Source organism: Phyllostomus hastatus, unplaced genomic scaffold (genome assembly GCF_019186645.2).
Source record: "Phyllostomus hastatus isolate PE091 unplaced genomic scaffold, TTU_PhHast_1.1 phas_contig_150, whole genome shotgun sequence".
Taxonomy (NCBI): domain Eukaryota; kingdom Metazoa; phylum Chordata; class Mammalia; order Chiroptera; family Phyllostomidae; genus Phyllostomus; species Phyllostomus hastatus.
Genome location: NW_025333611.1, coordinates 39,346,539 through 39,363,428, shown reverse-complemented (window position 1 = coordinate 39,363,428; position 16,890 = coordinate 39,346,539). Strand labels below are relative to the sequence as shown.

The 16,890-nt window shown below is 37.6% G+C and overlaps 1 protein-coding gene across 7 annotated transcripts in view; it reads left to right on the top strand.

Moving 5' to 3' along the window:
* Nucleotides 1–16,110, top strand: part of CNOT6 (CCR4-NOT transcription complex subunit 6) — a 56,564-nt gene extending 40,454 nt beyond the window's left edge. For 6 of the 7 annotated variants that reach the window (XM_045820338.1, XM_045820333.1, XM_045820327.1 and 3 more), the window contains 8 exons: nucleotides 3,368–3,472; nucleotides 3,554–3,622; nucleotides 4,631–4,788; nucleotides 5,825–5,979; nucleotides 6,582–6,736; nucleotides 7,643–7,873; nucleotides 9,317–9,519; nucleotides 11,501–16,110. In XM_045820338.1, the coding sequence (XP_045676294.1) occupies nucleotides 3,368–3,472; nucleotides 3,554–3,622; nucleotides 4,631–4,788; nucleotides 5,825–5,979; nucleotides 6,582–6,736; nucleotides 7,643–7,873; nucleotides 9,317–9,519; nucleotides 11,501–11,713 (1,289 nt within the window). In that variant the 3' untranslated portion in view covers nucleotides 11,714–16,110. The remainder of the gene's footprint in view (nucleotides 1–3,367; nucleotides 3,473–3,553; nucleotides 3,623–4,630; nucleotides 4,789–5,824; nucleotides 5,980–6,581; nucleotides 6,737–7,642; nucleotides 7,874–9,316; nucleotides 9,520–11,500) is intronic. The other variant, XM_045820301.1, reaches the window with a different exon arrangement.
* The last annotated feature ends 780 nt before the right edge of the window (nucleotides 16,111–16,890 follow it).

Genomic DNA, 16,890 nt, shown 5'->3' with positions numbered 1-16,890 from the left:
TTTAGAAAATTTAAGATAAGTAAAACCTATTTATTATATTTACTACCCTACCTCTTTTTATAACCATATTCTTTTATCTCTCCCTAATGTTTCAGGGTTCTTTCTTTTATCATTTCCTTTCTATTCAGAGAATTTCCATTAATGGTTCTTTTAGGGTAGATCTACTGGAACAGATTCTCTTGATTTTTATTGTTATCTGGGAATGTCTTTATTTTTTTCCTTTCTTGCTAAAGGATATTTTCACTGGGTATAGGATTCTGGGTTGACAGTTCTTTTGAAACTTGAAAAATATTGTGCCACTTTCTTCTGGCCACCATAGTTTCTGGTGACAAATTAGCTGTTATTCAAATTGTTTTCCCCCTATAGGTGAGATCTCTTTTTCTCTGTCTTCAAAATTTTTTATTTGTCTTTAGTTTTCAAAAGTTTAATTATGATGTGGCTTGGTGTGGATTCCTTTGGGTTTGTCCTGTTTTGATATATTTGAGGAGTTTTCAGCCATTAGTTCTTCAAGTACTTTTTCAGTCCTGTGTTCTTTGTCCTTTACTTCCATGACCTTGAAGTTTTTATTTCACTTTTTCTATTTTTTTTTTCAGTTTTAATATTTTCATTTTTAAAATGTTTTGTTGTCAAAATTTTCTTTTTCTTTGCTGAGGCTTTCTATTTTTTTTCATTTATCTCAAGCATGCTTATAATTTGTCATTGAAGCATTTTACCATGTTCACTCTGATTTGATTGGGTCGTTCTTATGTTCTGTCATCTCAGTGTTGGAATTTTTTATCCTTTTTTCATTCGGTTTGAAATCTTCCTGGTTCTTGATATGAGTGATTTTCACTTGAAACTGGATGTAATCATGTTATGTTATTTAAGTGATCTGGTTTTGCTGACTGTCTCTAACACTGCACTGGCAGGGAAAGTGCGGGCCACTATCTCTTTACTGCCAAGGGAGATCAGAGTTCAGATTCCCCTTGAGGGTCAGCTGGATGAAGGTGGCAGTTTTGGCTTTCTGTGCGTCTCCACAGTGACTGCATGGAGGCGACCTCATTACTGCTGGGAGGACTCTCCTCCGCCTCTGACATCATTCCCAGAAGGAATGTGGAGAGCCACCTCCTACGGTGGGTTGAGGTGGAAGTCAAGGCTCCGCTCGTGCTGTCTGCTAACACCACAGGATGGGGAAGAGGAGGTCCTGTTACCCAGAGGGAACAGAAGCCCCAGCTCCCTCTTTGGCCTTCTCTGGTGCTACCCCCTTGCTAGGGACGTTGGGTCCTCCTCACTTCCCCACAAGGGGCGGGTCTGAGTTCCCTGATTGTTAGCCTTTATTGACAAAGGAACTGTGTTTCTTGGTGTTTAGGTGGAACAGACCTGGTATTATCTAAAAGTTTTGTCTTGTTAGGCTGTCCTTTGGCTTTTGCTGGCATTTTTTCTGTACTCATTGGTATTTCAATGTTGCTAGCTTCTCGGCTCCGTGTCTGGCAAAAGTTAAACCCAGGGAATCCATCACTACGGTGTTCCTCAGGTCCTGGGTCTCTAGCTACTCTGCCTCCTCACTGCACATCAGGCTCCTGATGTCCATTTACACCTAAGGTCCAGGGGTTTTCCTTGTGTTTAGTGAGAGGACTAGGGAAGAGTGGGTCTGCTCCATCATTCCAGAAGTGACTTCCATTATTCACCTCAAGGTCATGTTTCAATTTTAGAATCTTGTTATTGTTATTAACTTTATCCTGTCTACGTGGGCGTGCACAAGTAGATTTACAATTGTATGTGAGTTTATTCTTATATTATTATTTATTAATTATTGTATGTATATTTATTTTTGTTACAACTGTAAACCTACTTTTGCCCGCCCCAGTATTTTATTTTTCCATGCAATGCAGAACAGATTAGTTTTAAATTTAAAGGAATCCCCAAAAGCAAGCAGACATTGGGGGAAATACACTGGCTTCGACTGTATTTATTAGTCATAAATAGATGCTGGTGTTGAGGGGTGGTTTTTAATTCATAAAGAAAGATCTTAGAATGGAGGGTCACATAGTTGTAAGTAGTCCGTGATTGCCTCTAAATATTACTAGAGAGTAGTAAAAAGATAACATTAATACAGGTCTGGTTAGAGTGGGCTGTGTACCTGGTACCGAGAAGTTTGTAGTTGACTTCATTTTTGCAAGCTCTCTTTAACAGGTGGCCCTCTTATCTCGCAGGTTGTGACTGTACCTGCCTCACAGCACTGTGAGTACATGGAAGTTTCAGGGCTTTAGTAGCTGTCAGGGACTGTGTGCATGTGAGGAGTGGTGCCTTTGTAACTGTCTTCCTGCAGAGATGGGTTCTGCACTTGCAGGAGCACATTTGCACCTTCCTAATTCTTAAAAACTTCTTCCCTTCTATGTGATTCAGCTGTAGAGAGGCTGCTTTGCTACCTTATGGAGAGGGCACTGCATCTTAAATAGTTCCCATGTTTGCCAGCCTCCTCTGTTCCGAGCTGGCTTTCTGTTAGGTCCTTTCCCTTGGTCTTCATTCTGCCATTTGAGTCTAGTCTTTCACAAAAGAAGATAAAATAAAAACCTTTTCTTTCTGGGCCATGATCATTCTGATATTCTATATCCTTTTGTTGTTGTTTTTCATTTAGCATGGTTAAGATGTTCCTTCATTTCAGCTGCCTTCAATCTGTAGAATTTATTAGTCTTTGAGTTGAACTAAGGCACCATTTGTGTGGTGTGAATAGGAGCTACAGTAAACAGTGCAGTGTGGTGTTTTCTCTCATGTGTGTAACAAGTTGTTCTGAGAGGATTGGGACTCCTACACGTCAATCATTTCTTTTACTTTCACTTTTGGTGATTAACACCAAAACAGTTACTGGATTTATAGGTGGGTCACAGCCCTGGGTTTTTCCCCTTCTTTAAGTGACTTATTCTTAAACCAAGTCTGCCCCCTCTATTCAGTGGAACTGTTTAAAGTCTAGGTGCTAGACTATATTTGTTTTTTTAGGAAGTCCTCTTGTAGCTTTGTTGTGTTCCTAAATGTAGATTCTCTGACTTTCCCCGCCGGCCATTACCCTTATTGCACCCAGTCCTTCTCTCTGCTCCTCCCCAGTCCGCTTTTGCTCACTTTGGTCACTGCGAAAGTGCTGAGGCAGGGCGCTGAGGGGTCTCTTCCACATTGGCATCACCTGGCAACAATTGTTTTTGGATACTCTGTAGAACGTAGTGTAGATCATTTTCATTCTTCACATCAAAAACAGAAAAAATAATATTTTCCCTAGTATGTTAGTAGTAACTATATACATTGTTATGAATGATCTGATGACTTTGGTATATTTTTCCATTTTGAAATATTTTAGTACTTGGTTTCATTTTACCTATTTTAAAAATATTTCCAGGAAATCCACTTACCCAGGATATATTGAACCTCTATCTGGAACCAGATGGAACAAAAAGGCTACTAAACTATTTGCTTGATAATTTGGCAGGTACTGCAAAAAGAAGTAAGTGGTCACTTGTTTAAACCATGTTTTTAGTAAGACATGTAAGAATATTGCTTAATTTTGTGTTTTATATTCAACTAGTTTCAACAGAACAACCACCTCCAAGATCTTGGATTATGTTACAAGAACCAGACAGAACAAGGCCAACTGGTAGGTAGCTTTATTTTTTTTTTTTATTTTTTTTACTTTTTTGCTTCATCTTTATAAACCTAACAGTATTGTTGGCATGCTTTTAGATTATGGTCAGTGTTGCAGTAGGATGCTTATAGTTGATCTGTTTGGGAGATAATAATAAAGAATTTTTGCTCACCTAGCCTCTCAGCTATGCTGTAGAAAGTATGCTGTAAAGCAGTGCTCCTCAACCAGAGGTGACTGTATGCCCTAGGGGACATTTGGCAATATCCAGAAACATTTTGATTGTCACAACTGGGGAAGTGCTGCTGGCATTCAGAGATGCTCTGAAGCGCCCTACAGTGCACAGCACAACCCCCCGCCCCCCAAAAAAAACACAGAGATACCACCCACGATGGTGCTAGTGCCTCTGCTGAGAAACCAATCAAGTATTGATCAAATTCAGTTATAATGACTATACAAAAATCTTTTTATATTAGAAGTTTCTAAACCCTAGTAGGTTCCAAATGTATTTGATACTACAGAATTGTAGGACAGCCACAACACTTCTAAGATTGAATTAATGACCTTTAATCTTCTTTTAACTTAAATTGTATGGAAATAGTCTGGGAGCTTGTGTGATAGGTATAACAAGATGTGGTCTGTGATGTTCCTACTTTTTATCCACTGAGAAAACTCCTGTTTGATTTCCACATTCTATGTGGATGGTGGATGAAGTGGTGGAGTGGGCACGGAAATGAGGGGCCCTGGACTGAGAAGCTGAGGGCTCATGATCTCAGGCTCTTAGCTTCTGAACCTTTCACATGTACCTCTGGCGGGTAACACACATTTCATAATACGTTCATGTATCTGTCCTTCCTCATTCGACTTTATTTATATCCACCATGTCTGGCATTTGGTAGTTTTTCAGAGAATATATATTGAATGAATAAAGTCAAACTTAGCATTTAAGTGAAGACTATTGAAAAGTAATTGTGTGCTTTTTTTCCTGCCAGTGTTGAATAAGTAAAGTTGTCTTTCCTACAGCTTTGTTTTCTGTCATGTGCTATAATGTTCTTTGTGATAAATATGCAACCCGCCAGTTGTACGGCTACTGTCCATCATGGGCACTAAATTGGGATTACAGGAAAAAGGCCATTATTCAAGAAATTTTGAGCTGCAATGCTGACATCATAAGTCTTCAGGTAAGTCATCATAAAAGTATTTGTTTAAGTTGCACAAATGCCCCAACATTGATTAAAGCAAGGAGCAACCTGGGAATGCATCGCATTGATGCATTTGAAGTCCCGCCTTTAGCAATTCTTTTTTTCTTTTTCTTTTTTAAAAGATTTTGTTTATTTTTAGAGAGAGGGAAGGGAGCGAGAAAGAGAGAGAGGGAAACATCCATCAATTGCCTCTCTCACACCCCCAACTGGGGCGGGGGGGGGGGGGTCTGTCCCGCAGTGCAGGCATGTGCCCTGACCAGGAATGATCTGGCCACTCTTCGCTTGGCAAGCTGGGGTTCAACCCACTGAGCCATACCAGCCAGGGCAGCAATTCTTAAAACAGTGGTTTTTTCTGTTTTCAGTGAATCCTGGGAGCATTCTCTGCCTGCTTTGTTCTGCAGCACTGTGTTGCCAAATTAAGCAGATGGGTTAAGCTGGGTTTTAAGCATTTACTATGAAAGCTAAGTACTCACCTTTCCCTCCCAAATGTCCCTGCACACTGTTTTGAAGTGGGTGACAATGTTACTGAAATTGTGACATTGCCAAGGTATGACTTTGTTTTATTAGCAGTGATAATGCAATAATCAGGGCGAAGTGGAGAGAACATTAAGCCTGGGTACACAGTAACTTTGGGTTCTTAGTCTATCTCATAACTTACAGGACCTCACAGTCCCTCTCTCCCTGTGGCCTGAAATTAGTATCTGTGAAGTTCCTTCTACTTCTCTGAATTCTTGTTCTATATCACCTCTAAAATAGAAGGAAATGTACATGCGTAAAGATGTATGTCTTTCCAATCTTTACTCCTGAACAACAAAGATTTGACTTTGTCAGCTGGTATCTGTCAAATCGATAAGTAGGTGTTCTGATTGGTTTCAGATAAATTGAGAAGATAGCACTTCATTCTTTATTCTGCAGATCAGTATTTTGACATGATTTTAAGTTTCCATCTGTATAAAGTTAATGCATATGACTGATTCTGTCTTATGAAATAACTTTGCTGTTTACAATTTTTCAGGAGGTTGAAACAGAACAGTATTATAGTTTTTTTCTGGTAGAACTGAAAGAACGTGGCTATAATGGATTCTTTAGTCCCAAATCTAGAGCCAGGACAATGTCCGAACAAGAAAGAAAGCACGTTGACGGCTGTGCAATATTCTTCAAGACAGAAAAGTAAGTCATTTAACTTGTAAAGCAGAAAATCTTCCTTACAAGTTGGGGACCAAGAGTATGGAAATGAGTTGGAAAGTAAGAGAATGAGGCATTGTATTATCACTTAAGAAAACAATACTTTTGACTTAGACAATACTCGTTGTTTTGAATCATCAGAAGTAATCTTGTTTTGGAGACATGTTGGAAATACTGCTATTTCTTCATGTGTTTAGTGGGATTTCACTCCAATTGTTCATTGAAACACCTTGCCTCCAGGCAAGGTGACCTTCCCTGCAGGATGGTAAAGGAATTCTTAAACTCATACTTTGGAAAAGAAAGTTTAAAAATTACAAGATGAAATATTCCAATACAAAACCTAAACAGAAGATGACTACATTAAGTTGTAAAAGTTGAAATCAAGATGTTACTTGTATCAGTAACAGACTGAGAAGAACTTTAAATGAGTGTGGGAAGTTGGTTTTAGGTATGGAGGATTTTCTATAATGTGATGTACATGCCATTATATATCTGTTAAGGAATTTGAGAAATTTGCATTTGTCACAAAGCTAATATCCTGGTTTTCCCAATTGTGTGTGTGTGTGTGTGTGTGTGTCTTGTTTTAGATTTATTTTGGTTCAGAAACACACTGTGGAGTTTAATCAGCTGGCAATGGCGAATTCAGAAGGATCGGAAGCCATGCTGAACAGAGTCATGACAAAGGATAACATTGGAGTCGCAGTGCTGCTGGAGCTGCGGAAGGAGTTGATTGAGATGTCATGTGAGTGACCTTTTCACTTCCTGTGAGATTGACCTCCGAAATTTAATAGGAAAAAAAATAACTCGTATAATAATAGTGTTGTATAACACCTGAAGAAACTCACTGAGAATGTAAATCTTTTCTAAAATACTGTATCCCATTTTCTCTACCAAAAAGCTTAAGGCGAGAAATCATTGCCAAGAAAAGTATTTCAAATCGTGAAAGGCATAAAGCCAAAGGAAAACAAAACAGTTCTTTTGTTCCCAAGAATTTTTCACATAAAAGAAAGGTTGAAGTAATAATTTGTTAAAATAACTGCTCAGAGAGCACTCCATGCATTTTCTATAATTTCTTGACAGCAAGGATATGTAAACTAACTTCTCTTCCTGGCCTACTTGTAATCATTATTTTAAAGGTCTCAAGTTTTGGAGAAATCAACCACTTCAAATGACAAAGGGTTATTTAGAGTGATCATCATGCTGAGAACTGAAATTTCTGTCACCCAGGGAACAGTTGGCACTGGGGCCGTTTAACCTGAAGGATAGAAAGATGAAAGATGGGATTTAGTGGCCATCTTAAATATAGCTAAGGAAAGGAGTGTAGATTCCATTTTGTGAGGGTCAATTTAGTACATCTAAGCTAAGATCAGAAGCTTCAAGGAGACACAGCTGTTTAAAAACAAGGTGTCCCAAATAGAATGAGCTGTTTTTGATTAAGTAATGAATACTCAATGCTAAAAGTACACGTGCTGAAGTTTAAATGTCTATTTCTCAGGTTTATTGTAGGGTAGGTTCAGTCATCGGGTGAGAAATTAAGTAAATTTTAGGGTCCTTTTTTATCCCTAAGACCCTAAGGAGATACTACTTGCTTTCAGACTCTTGAGAACTCATAGACAGGTTCTGTCTGTTTTCTTTTTATCTGGTATAGCTGGAAAGCCACATCTTGGAACAGAGAAACAACTTATTCTCGTGGCTAATGCTCATATGCACTGGGACCCTGAGTACTCTGATGTGAAATTAGTTCAGACAATGATGTTTCTCTCGGAAGTGAAAAACATTATCGATAAAGCCTCACGAAGCCTCCAGTCCAGTGTATTGGGAGAATTTGGAAATATTCCACTAGTGTTGTGTGCAGATCTCAATTCTTTGCCAGACTCTGGTAAGAAAAAAATGTCATTTTTATTTTTTAGAGATTTTATTTATTTTTAGAGAGTGGGGAAGGGAGGGAGAAAAAGAACCAGTGAAACATTGATGTAAGAAAGAGCATTGATTGGTTACCTCTCCTACCGTCCACCTGCCCGCTGCCCCCCGCCAGACCAAACCCACAACCCAGGCATGCGCCCTAACCAGGAATCAAATTGACAGCCTCTGCTTTGCGAGACGATGCCCAACTAACTGAGCGCCACTGGCCAGGGCAGAATGTTAGTTTATGTAGAATGCTTTTTAGACTTGAATGTTTTTATAATGTCTTATTTCTGATAATTCCAAAGTTGGTGAAAACAAATTCAGTTTGTAGTGGCAGCCAGGAATCAGATTTAAAATTTTTTGTGTGGAGTAGGAGTTACATTTTGAAAATGAAAGGGTGTCATGAAAACCTCAGGGGGAAGGACGTTAATCATCTTTGATTAACAATGCATAGATAATAACAAAAGAGAACATAAAGTTAGATTTCATTATGCTCACAGTATATAGGGATTGGCAAAAGTAGGTTTACATTTGTTCATATGGAAAGTAATATAATTAATAAATTGTACAAGAATAAACTCTGCTTTGCCATGTATTCACACTGTAAACTTACTTTTGCCCACCCCTTTATATGCATGTGATCTAGACTGCAGGGGCTTTGAGATAGCTTCTTTGGTATTCCAACATGTGCTATCCAGTTTAAATTTAACCATATATTACAAAATTTTGAATTTGGGAGGTCTTCATTAGAAAAATCCACCTCAGGTAGAAATTGAAATTCTTCATTTATGCAGATCAGGCAAGTGATTAAAAAAAAAAACAGCTTTTTTTTTTTATTACAAAGTAGAAGAATACAGAAAGCTTTATTCTTGAATATTTTTCCATGGATGGTTGTGCTTAGGAAATTGGAAAAGTAGTGTTCAGGGATGGTGAACTTGCTCTGTTACCAACTGACATTCTCTTCTGTAGTTGCCTTTATATAATGGGACAATGAATACTAATCTTGGTGTATTATACCAAGCAAATAATTTAGCATAAGTAGAAATCTACATATTAAGATGTTGATTGTGGTATTAACTCTTTTTAAAAAGTAGAAGCAGCCTACGTTTTTTGTTTTTGTTTGTTTGTTTGTTTTTTAAGAAAATGAGAAACTAGTTTAACAAATGTTATACACCAGCCCTGCCTGTGGTATTGTGAAACCATTTTAAAAAGGTAATTGAGAGCACATACAAGTTCATGTGAAATAGTAAAGCAAAACATAAAATACTCAGTATACTGTTATGAAACCTGTGTAAAATGGATTTAGACAAGTCTGGCAAATGTATAAAACCATTTTAGAAAGTAGTATTTTATGCATAATTATGTTTTGTATGGTGTTATACTTGACAATCAAAAAGTCCATTTATTTTCATTCTAGGTGTTGTAGAATATTTGAGCACTGGTGGAGTAGAAACAAATCATAAGGACTTTAAGGAATTGAGATATAATGAAAGTCTTACAAACTTCAGCTGTAATGGGAAAAATGGGACAACCAATGGAAGGATCACTCATGGTTTCAAGTTAAAGAGTGCCTATGAGAGTGGCCTGATGCCTTACACAAACTACACGTTTGATTTCAAGGTGAGCTTTTTGACATCGATGAACTTTTACACCTCCATTTTTTTTTTAAGGAGAGTTTTGCTCCTTTGTCATGTCTTTAAAATGTGAGTATGTGTTCACAGTAGGCCATATTGAGTTAGTATATGTTAGAATCATTTCCAGGGTAAGAAATCAGATGAAGTAATCATAGTAAGTCCTGAGTTAACTGTCTCACCTTTTGGGGGCAATTGTGTTTCTCATAGATTCAGTACTGATGGCTGGGTTGGCAGTGCCACCGCACAGCAGGTCCCAGAGAACGTTGGTTCTCTCAACATCATTTCATTACAGTGTTGATGAGATGCCACGGGAGCTTAACTGTTGTTTGTATCAACTAGCCTATATTAAAACTGTTTTCATTATGTGTTGTTCTGCTTCAAGTCACAGAACCTATCAAGCTGTTAAGTTCGGACTTAATTGTATCTAAGTTGGTGTCAGTTTGGGTGATGTGTTCGGTCTGTAGTGTTAATTTAACTGGAACCTACTCCTTGAGTGAGGACATTTGGTTTATTGGCTGTTTTTAAGTTGCTAGAATATATTTATAGACCTTCTTACAGTTAACAGCCTGTAGTGTGAGCCTTTCATTAGTGAGTCTTCTCATTTTTTGTATCAGCAGTTGTTTAGGGCTTATGTTCAATTGTCCTTTTTAGCCACTTTGGCATTTCTGCTTTCTTCAATCCTACTTTTTCCACCTCTAACCTGCTGGAACCAGAATTGTTCAGGTTAGATTGTCTACTAGACTGCAGATAACTGGTGTTGACTGATTCTTAATTTTGGAGGGGAGAGCTTTTTAGACTCTAAAGATTTTTGAAAATTGATGGTTTTTTAATTTGCCTTTGGGGGATTCCCAGTACTCTAATAATTGAATCCTGGGAACAAATGAGTGTGTCAAGTTGAAGAGAGGCCGGAGTGGACCTGGGAAAACTGACGTATAAATGACAATAACCAAAGAGGACCAAAACCAGGACTGTAGGAATTTAACTGCCAAGGAAATAAGTCCTTTCTTGGAAAGAGGAGTGAGGAGTCAGCTTCAGGAAGATGTGGGTGAGAGAGATTTTCTTGGAGAGCTGGGTGGAAAGACTAGCATGCAGGAGTTGAAAAATTACTGATGAGGTAGTAACAACCAATTCGGAGGTTCTTAAAGAGGTAAGGGTGATAACCAAAACATGGGAGAGATTGGGGATTTTTTTCTTCTCTTTTTCCTGTTTATGGTGTAGAGATAGAAAGGGGACATTTAAATGTGCTTACATACTTTTGGCCAAGAACATATATAGCGGAGAGGTGAGTTACGGGAAGGACAGGGCAAACCAAGAGGTGCTGGGCTGTGTGTGCCAGGTGCTGCTGAGGACATGCAGGACAGGGACAGCCAAGTCTCAGCCACATAAATGAAATGTGTAGTGGGGTGCACGTGGGCAAGGGAAGAGAATTGGGGGTGGTAGGAGGTATTAAGTGGGTGACAAAGGTCTTTGGAAAGTGATTGACACTTGAAGGTTGAGAAGGAATTAACCAGGTAACAAATAGAAGAAGTGTTTGAGGCAGGGGTGCAGCATGTGTGAAAGCCCTGGGCAGGAAGGAGACTGGCACATGTGAAGAATGTGCCCCCAGTTCATAACCCCCACCCCACCCTCACCCCCCAGAAGTGGTAGTGAGCAAGGGAAAGTGGCATCAATTAAGTGAGCAAACAGAAGCATAGGCCATATCATGAAAAATCCTTTAGGTCTCATTAAAAATTCTGGAAGGATCCAGATAGGAGGAAGAATGTATGAGTGCCATGCCTAAACTGTCTGTCTGCATTCTGTGGGATTGGACGTTTGGGGGACCATTTGTGTTAGGTAGTGTACTGTTCCCACACACTGCTGAGTTTCTTTGTTTACCAAACATGACTGTAAGGGTATGTTTTGAGAGCCTTCAGTATTTCGGACTTGTCTTATGTGGGATCTTGTCTTTTATTTCCTTCTGATTTCAGGGTATAATTGACTACATCTTCTATTCTAAGCCTCAGCTGAACACATTAGGCATCCTGGGACCTCTGGACCACCATTGGCTAGTTGAGAACAACATCAGCGGCTGCCCGCACCCACTCATCCCCTCCGACCACTTCTCACTTTTTGCACAACTGGAGCTCTTACTGCCTTTCCTGCCCCAAGTTAACGGCATTCACCTTCCCAGCAGGAGGTAGTCAAGTACCTTCAGAAGATGACCTCAATTTCACTTGTAAACTTATAAAAAAATCTGAATACAGGGGAGTGAGGTATGGCCACTAGGGATTTTTTTTCTTGATGATGATTTGAGTTCTCAGTCTGATTATTCCATAAGGATGTAGTACGAAAGCCAGGTGCTAGCAGTGGACAAATTCTGAGCCCAGTATGCTTTATATACTGTTAGACAGGGATCGGTGTGTTCGCACCTGTCTTTAATTTGTTACAAGTAATTTTCCTGTTTCTTCTATCCAAAATAATATTTTCATGCCTTGAAATAGGAAAATGTTTGAACAGCATATTCTCTTTGCACAGAAATCTGTAGCACTGCTTTTTTGAGGCCAGTAATAACATCCAGAGACCAATTGTTCCATACTTTACTCCCTCCTTTTTCAGAAATGTTTGTAAAATACAGAATTTGAATTTAGCCTTTATGATTGTATATGATCCACAGAAGACCTGATTTATGAAATTTTGTACTAAAAATCAGATTTGGAAATGATTGTATTGTACTAAGGCTAAGGTGTTTTTTTTGTTTGTTTGTTTCTGTTTTTTTGTTTTTTACCTGTTTCATGTATTTTAAAGGCCAGCTTGTAAAAGATGTTGCAACAGACTTTCTCTGCTGATGATTTGCACTGTTAGGGTTTTCTTGGCCCTTTTGTACTACTTTGTTTTTAAATGGAGAACATTGATTGCTTTTTAAACCTGTTTAAAGCTTAGGACATTTTTTCAGACCAGAGGTAACCTTATTTGTGAATTCCTGGGTTTTTACAAAAACTGTACCAGGACAGATAAGCTGAGCAGTGATGATCTGTAGGCATTTATGGACTGAATGTAATGGTTGATATTTGTACATTCTGATATTTTTAAACTTTTAACTTTTTTAAGTTAAAAAATTGCAGCTGCTTAGGTACAGCTTTTTAACTGCTTTTTGAGACACCTCCTGTCTATCTCCACCGTGCCTGCCTGAATTGTCCTCACCAAACACTGCCTGTGCACGCAGAGAAAATCTGTGCGTCCTCTTTTACAGTTTTTAAATACTGTTGAACATTTGTGAGAATTTTATGAAAATGCTTTTGTATGAGCTGTGACTTTCTTCCCATTGAGAAGCATCGAATATCACATTTCGGGACATGTTTGCAGGGTGAGTCCCTGGGTTTGTGCTCCCCAGACCCACACGTTGCGTCTCGGTGTCACTGCACCGTGCCGTCCCCGGAACACCGCTATCATGTGAATTCTCCTGGTCGTCCTTGTAGTCCCTCGGTCTCCATGTTTCATTTTTTTAAATCATTCCTCTTTTTTTTCTTAAGTAATTTTCCGTTTATGAAGCAGTATAAATGAGATGTTTTTTCAAAACAGGTCCTTAAGACAGTTCTTCAGATCATTTTTTAAGTGACTAAGTCATTTTAATATGTCAACCAAGATGAAAGTTACATTGTACCCTGTGTATTTTGCCCATAGTGCCATTAATAGATTAGAGATTGAAACCAGCTCTAATTTTGCAAAATTAACTTGTATATATTCTGGTCACATTCATTTATTTTTGTCTCAAAAATCAAATGAATTCAGAGGGAAGTTGTTCCACCTGCTTTTGTTTCAGCTGCAGGCAAGGAGCAGCAAAAGGACACCACGTGAACATTAGGGAAAACTGTAGAGTTAATTAACAATTTTTACAAGAGAATGAGTCATTTTGGATAATGACTTAAAATTTTATGAAAAAATGTTCAGCACTTAAATGTGCTTATTCTGTTTTTAAGAGAAAATAAAATTTACATACTGTTTAAATAAATGAATTTTTTTTTTCTTTAAAAAAAATTCTCCTAAAACTGTTGATCTTGAATCTTTGGGACCTGGTTTCTTCTTTAAGGTTTTTTTAAAGATTTTGTTGTGATGGATTTTTTTTTTGCTTCTTGCTTTTTGTTTAAGTTGTGCTGACACCAAACATGTCCAGTTTATAATCAGTACATTGAATAGTTGGTATTATTGATGTAAAACCAATGCATAACTTTTTATGGGTTTTTTGTTTTATTTTTTTATAAAGTGTGAATAAAGGTGTGTTTACTCATTTTTCCTAAACACTGTGTTGTAATGTGCATCATGACAATGTCCAGCAAGGGCGAGCTGGAGCTGGAGCTGGTTGGACTGAGAAGACAAAGGAGACTGCTTTTCCTCTGATCTGCATTATGTAATAACAGGTCCAGAGAGCTTTATGGAAGGGGTGGGAGCGGCACTTAGTCATTTTGTATTTGTTTGAGGAGGATGTATTCTTTTCATAGATGCTGGAACTAGAGTGCACTTGTTAGATGCTAAAGGTTTGAGCTTTACGGAAAATGTTTTCATCTGTATTTGTTAATTGTCTTAAATATATTCGAATTGGGGGGCAGGATGGTAAGATACAATGGCCTGTTATGTCTTGAAAATGTTTGTTCTTGCCTCTTCTGGGCGTACTGCATTGTGTGGGTCAGTTTGAGCAGCTTCTCCACCTTACTGAGATAGTGATCAATTGAACCAAGAGTGTGGATTTACAACTATAACCTTCAAAAGAGAAAGAAATATTTTGGATCTGTAGGGAATAAACAGTAACACCAAAATAGATTGTGATACTTTTGTTAAGCAGAGTTTTGTGTTTTAAATACTTCTGTGTCCTGAATAATTTCCAATAATCCATACTCCCTGAAATGCAATGAAAAACTAGTATGTTGTCACAGTATAGATTTTTTTCAAAGATTCTGTAACAAATACATTTAATGTGGTGTTGCCATACTGTAATTTCATTGTTCTTGCTGGATAAATCCATCTTATGAATGTTTTACAGAAAACTTGGGCTGTGTTTTCTGTTTTAATGATCAGAAATTTGGAGGCACTCAGTTCCTTGCTGTAAATCTCTTGAAGTACACTTTACCCTGTTAGTGGTAATTATTTATACTTTGAGAATTTAAATTATGTTCATAAAAATTAATTTGTGGCATAATTTAAACTAAAGATGTAGATATAGAATGTTGGTTGCAACTTGAATCATCCTAGAAGATAGGCAAGGAACATCTCCAAGAAATGTGTGTTTTTATTTTTACCTGATTTGGTGACAGCCAGGAAAACTTATTTTGAGTTAGCACTTTGAAACCTGAGAACATTAATAATAGGGTGAATGCACTTCTAAACGTTGAAATTAAAATTTCAAAGCTCTTCTAATATGCAGGTTTTCACTAATAAATTTCAGTTTTAGTATTCCATTTTTTACTATTTAAACTCATGGGATTTGTTTCCATGGTGATTTTTAAGGTTTTGGGGTCATGTCATATAAGGACAAAGCCACCCAAGGCAGAGCAGTCACAGCAGCTTGTTCCTTCAGAGAACCGGTCAGAGTGCCCAGAACAAACGCTGCAGATGATTCAAAGAACACCTTTAGCAATTGTTTCTCCCCCACTCCTAAACAGTATTTCAGGATGTTCGCTTTTCCTCTTCTCGTTGGTTACATAAGTTTTAATAACCAGTGTGTTGAAGTAGTACCTAAAATAGAGTATCTAGTTTTTATTCACAGTACATTATGTTGTGTAATGCACTGGACTAACTTTTGTTTACCATTCATGTAACAAAACCCAGCACATTATCTGCACTAAAGCTCAAAGAATGTCGCATTTGCCCAGGCAGCTCTTTGGTAAGGGTGATGGGAAACCGAGTATGTACCTATGGACCAGAGGTGACAAGGGCTTTTACTGTTCTTTTCAGCAGAACCTTCTTGGTCAAATTGTAACTAGCTAGTATTATATTTATATACAGGGTCTCTTTTCTTTACCGATGTATTTTCCTACTCATAGCCGACCAATAAATTCAGTATCTGTTTCAAATATTTTAAGTGTAATTTGTATAGTTGTAGTACTGAGGTTTGAGAAAAATGTTAATCAGCAGACCACATACTTAAAATGCTGTCATCTGGGACAGGGTTACAACTCATCCTTTGAAAGGGAAGAGTGATTTGGGTCAGGCCATAATATTGTAGAAATGGTATAAACGTAAAGATTTCCTTAATGCCTGTGTTATTCTGTGTTAGCATCTATATCTTTGCCAAAGTTCAGCTTTATATTTAGGCAACTGATGGTCCTTCTGCATTTAGGATTGTTGTTGTTACCATATACCTCATAATGAGCTCGTAAGTCTTCCATCTTTTGGAAGGAGGTTGACATTTTAAATAAATGCTTTTAAATATAGTAGCGAACATTGTGTTGGTGGGATTATACTAATTAAATGTTTTACTTGTTACGTGTATGTTTTGTTGTATATAAACTTTTAAAATATGTGACTTCCCAACTCTTCAGGATATTATCTCCATTTGCTTTATAGAAACTACCTTCTATAACAAATAAATGTAAATTTTTATGTAGAGGCTGGAAAACTTATTTCAAATCAGAAGACAATTTAGATAAAATTAATGTTTGCTGATATGTCCAGTTTTTAAAGTAGTCATTTTCTACCTGTACTTTAATATATAATTTTACCTCTATAACAGAAGTCTTGCTCCACCATATAACTGTCAAAAAATACATTTAAAATTAATGAAGTATCTCTATATTACTTTATAAATTCCTAGTTAATGTTCTTTAGAGGAACAAATACCTAAGGAAACATTAACTGGGATATATTTAGAATAAAGTTTTCAGATTTTAGGTAACGATGTTATATATACTGAGAATTCTTTTTGGAGTAGTAGTTAGGTATTAAAATCTAGAATGATTTTTAAAATAATTCACAAATACTGTAAAGACCATTTTAGTATATCCAAGTTATATATTAGAAGAAACTAGAATTTCACAAGAATTTGAGGAATATTCATGTAAGTTAACTTCCTCCACGTAATAAAATACGTGTTCTACATAGATTTTTTCCCCAGATGAGTCTAACCAACTAGTCTAAAGCTAGGAATTGGGAAAACTGCTGGATTGCAAGGTACCTTGAAGACCAGTTTCTAGGATTTCCTTAGCAACCTTTACATTTTTTGATCAAATGAGTAAGGAGATACCAGTTTTATCATTTTCTTTGAACTGCAAACTTAAAGTCATTCTAATCTTGAAAGCACATGAAATTATTCTGGGCCTGCCACAAGCACATGGCGCGCAGCCTCGCGCCCCCTCACCCCACCCCACCCCACCCCTGGTGCCTGAGC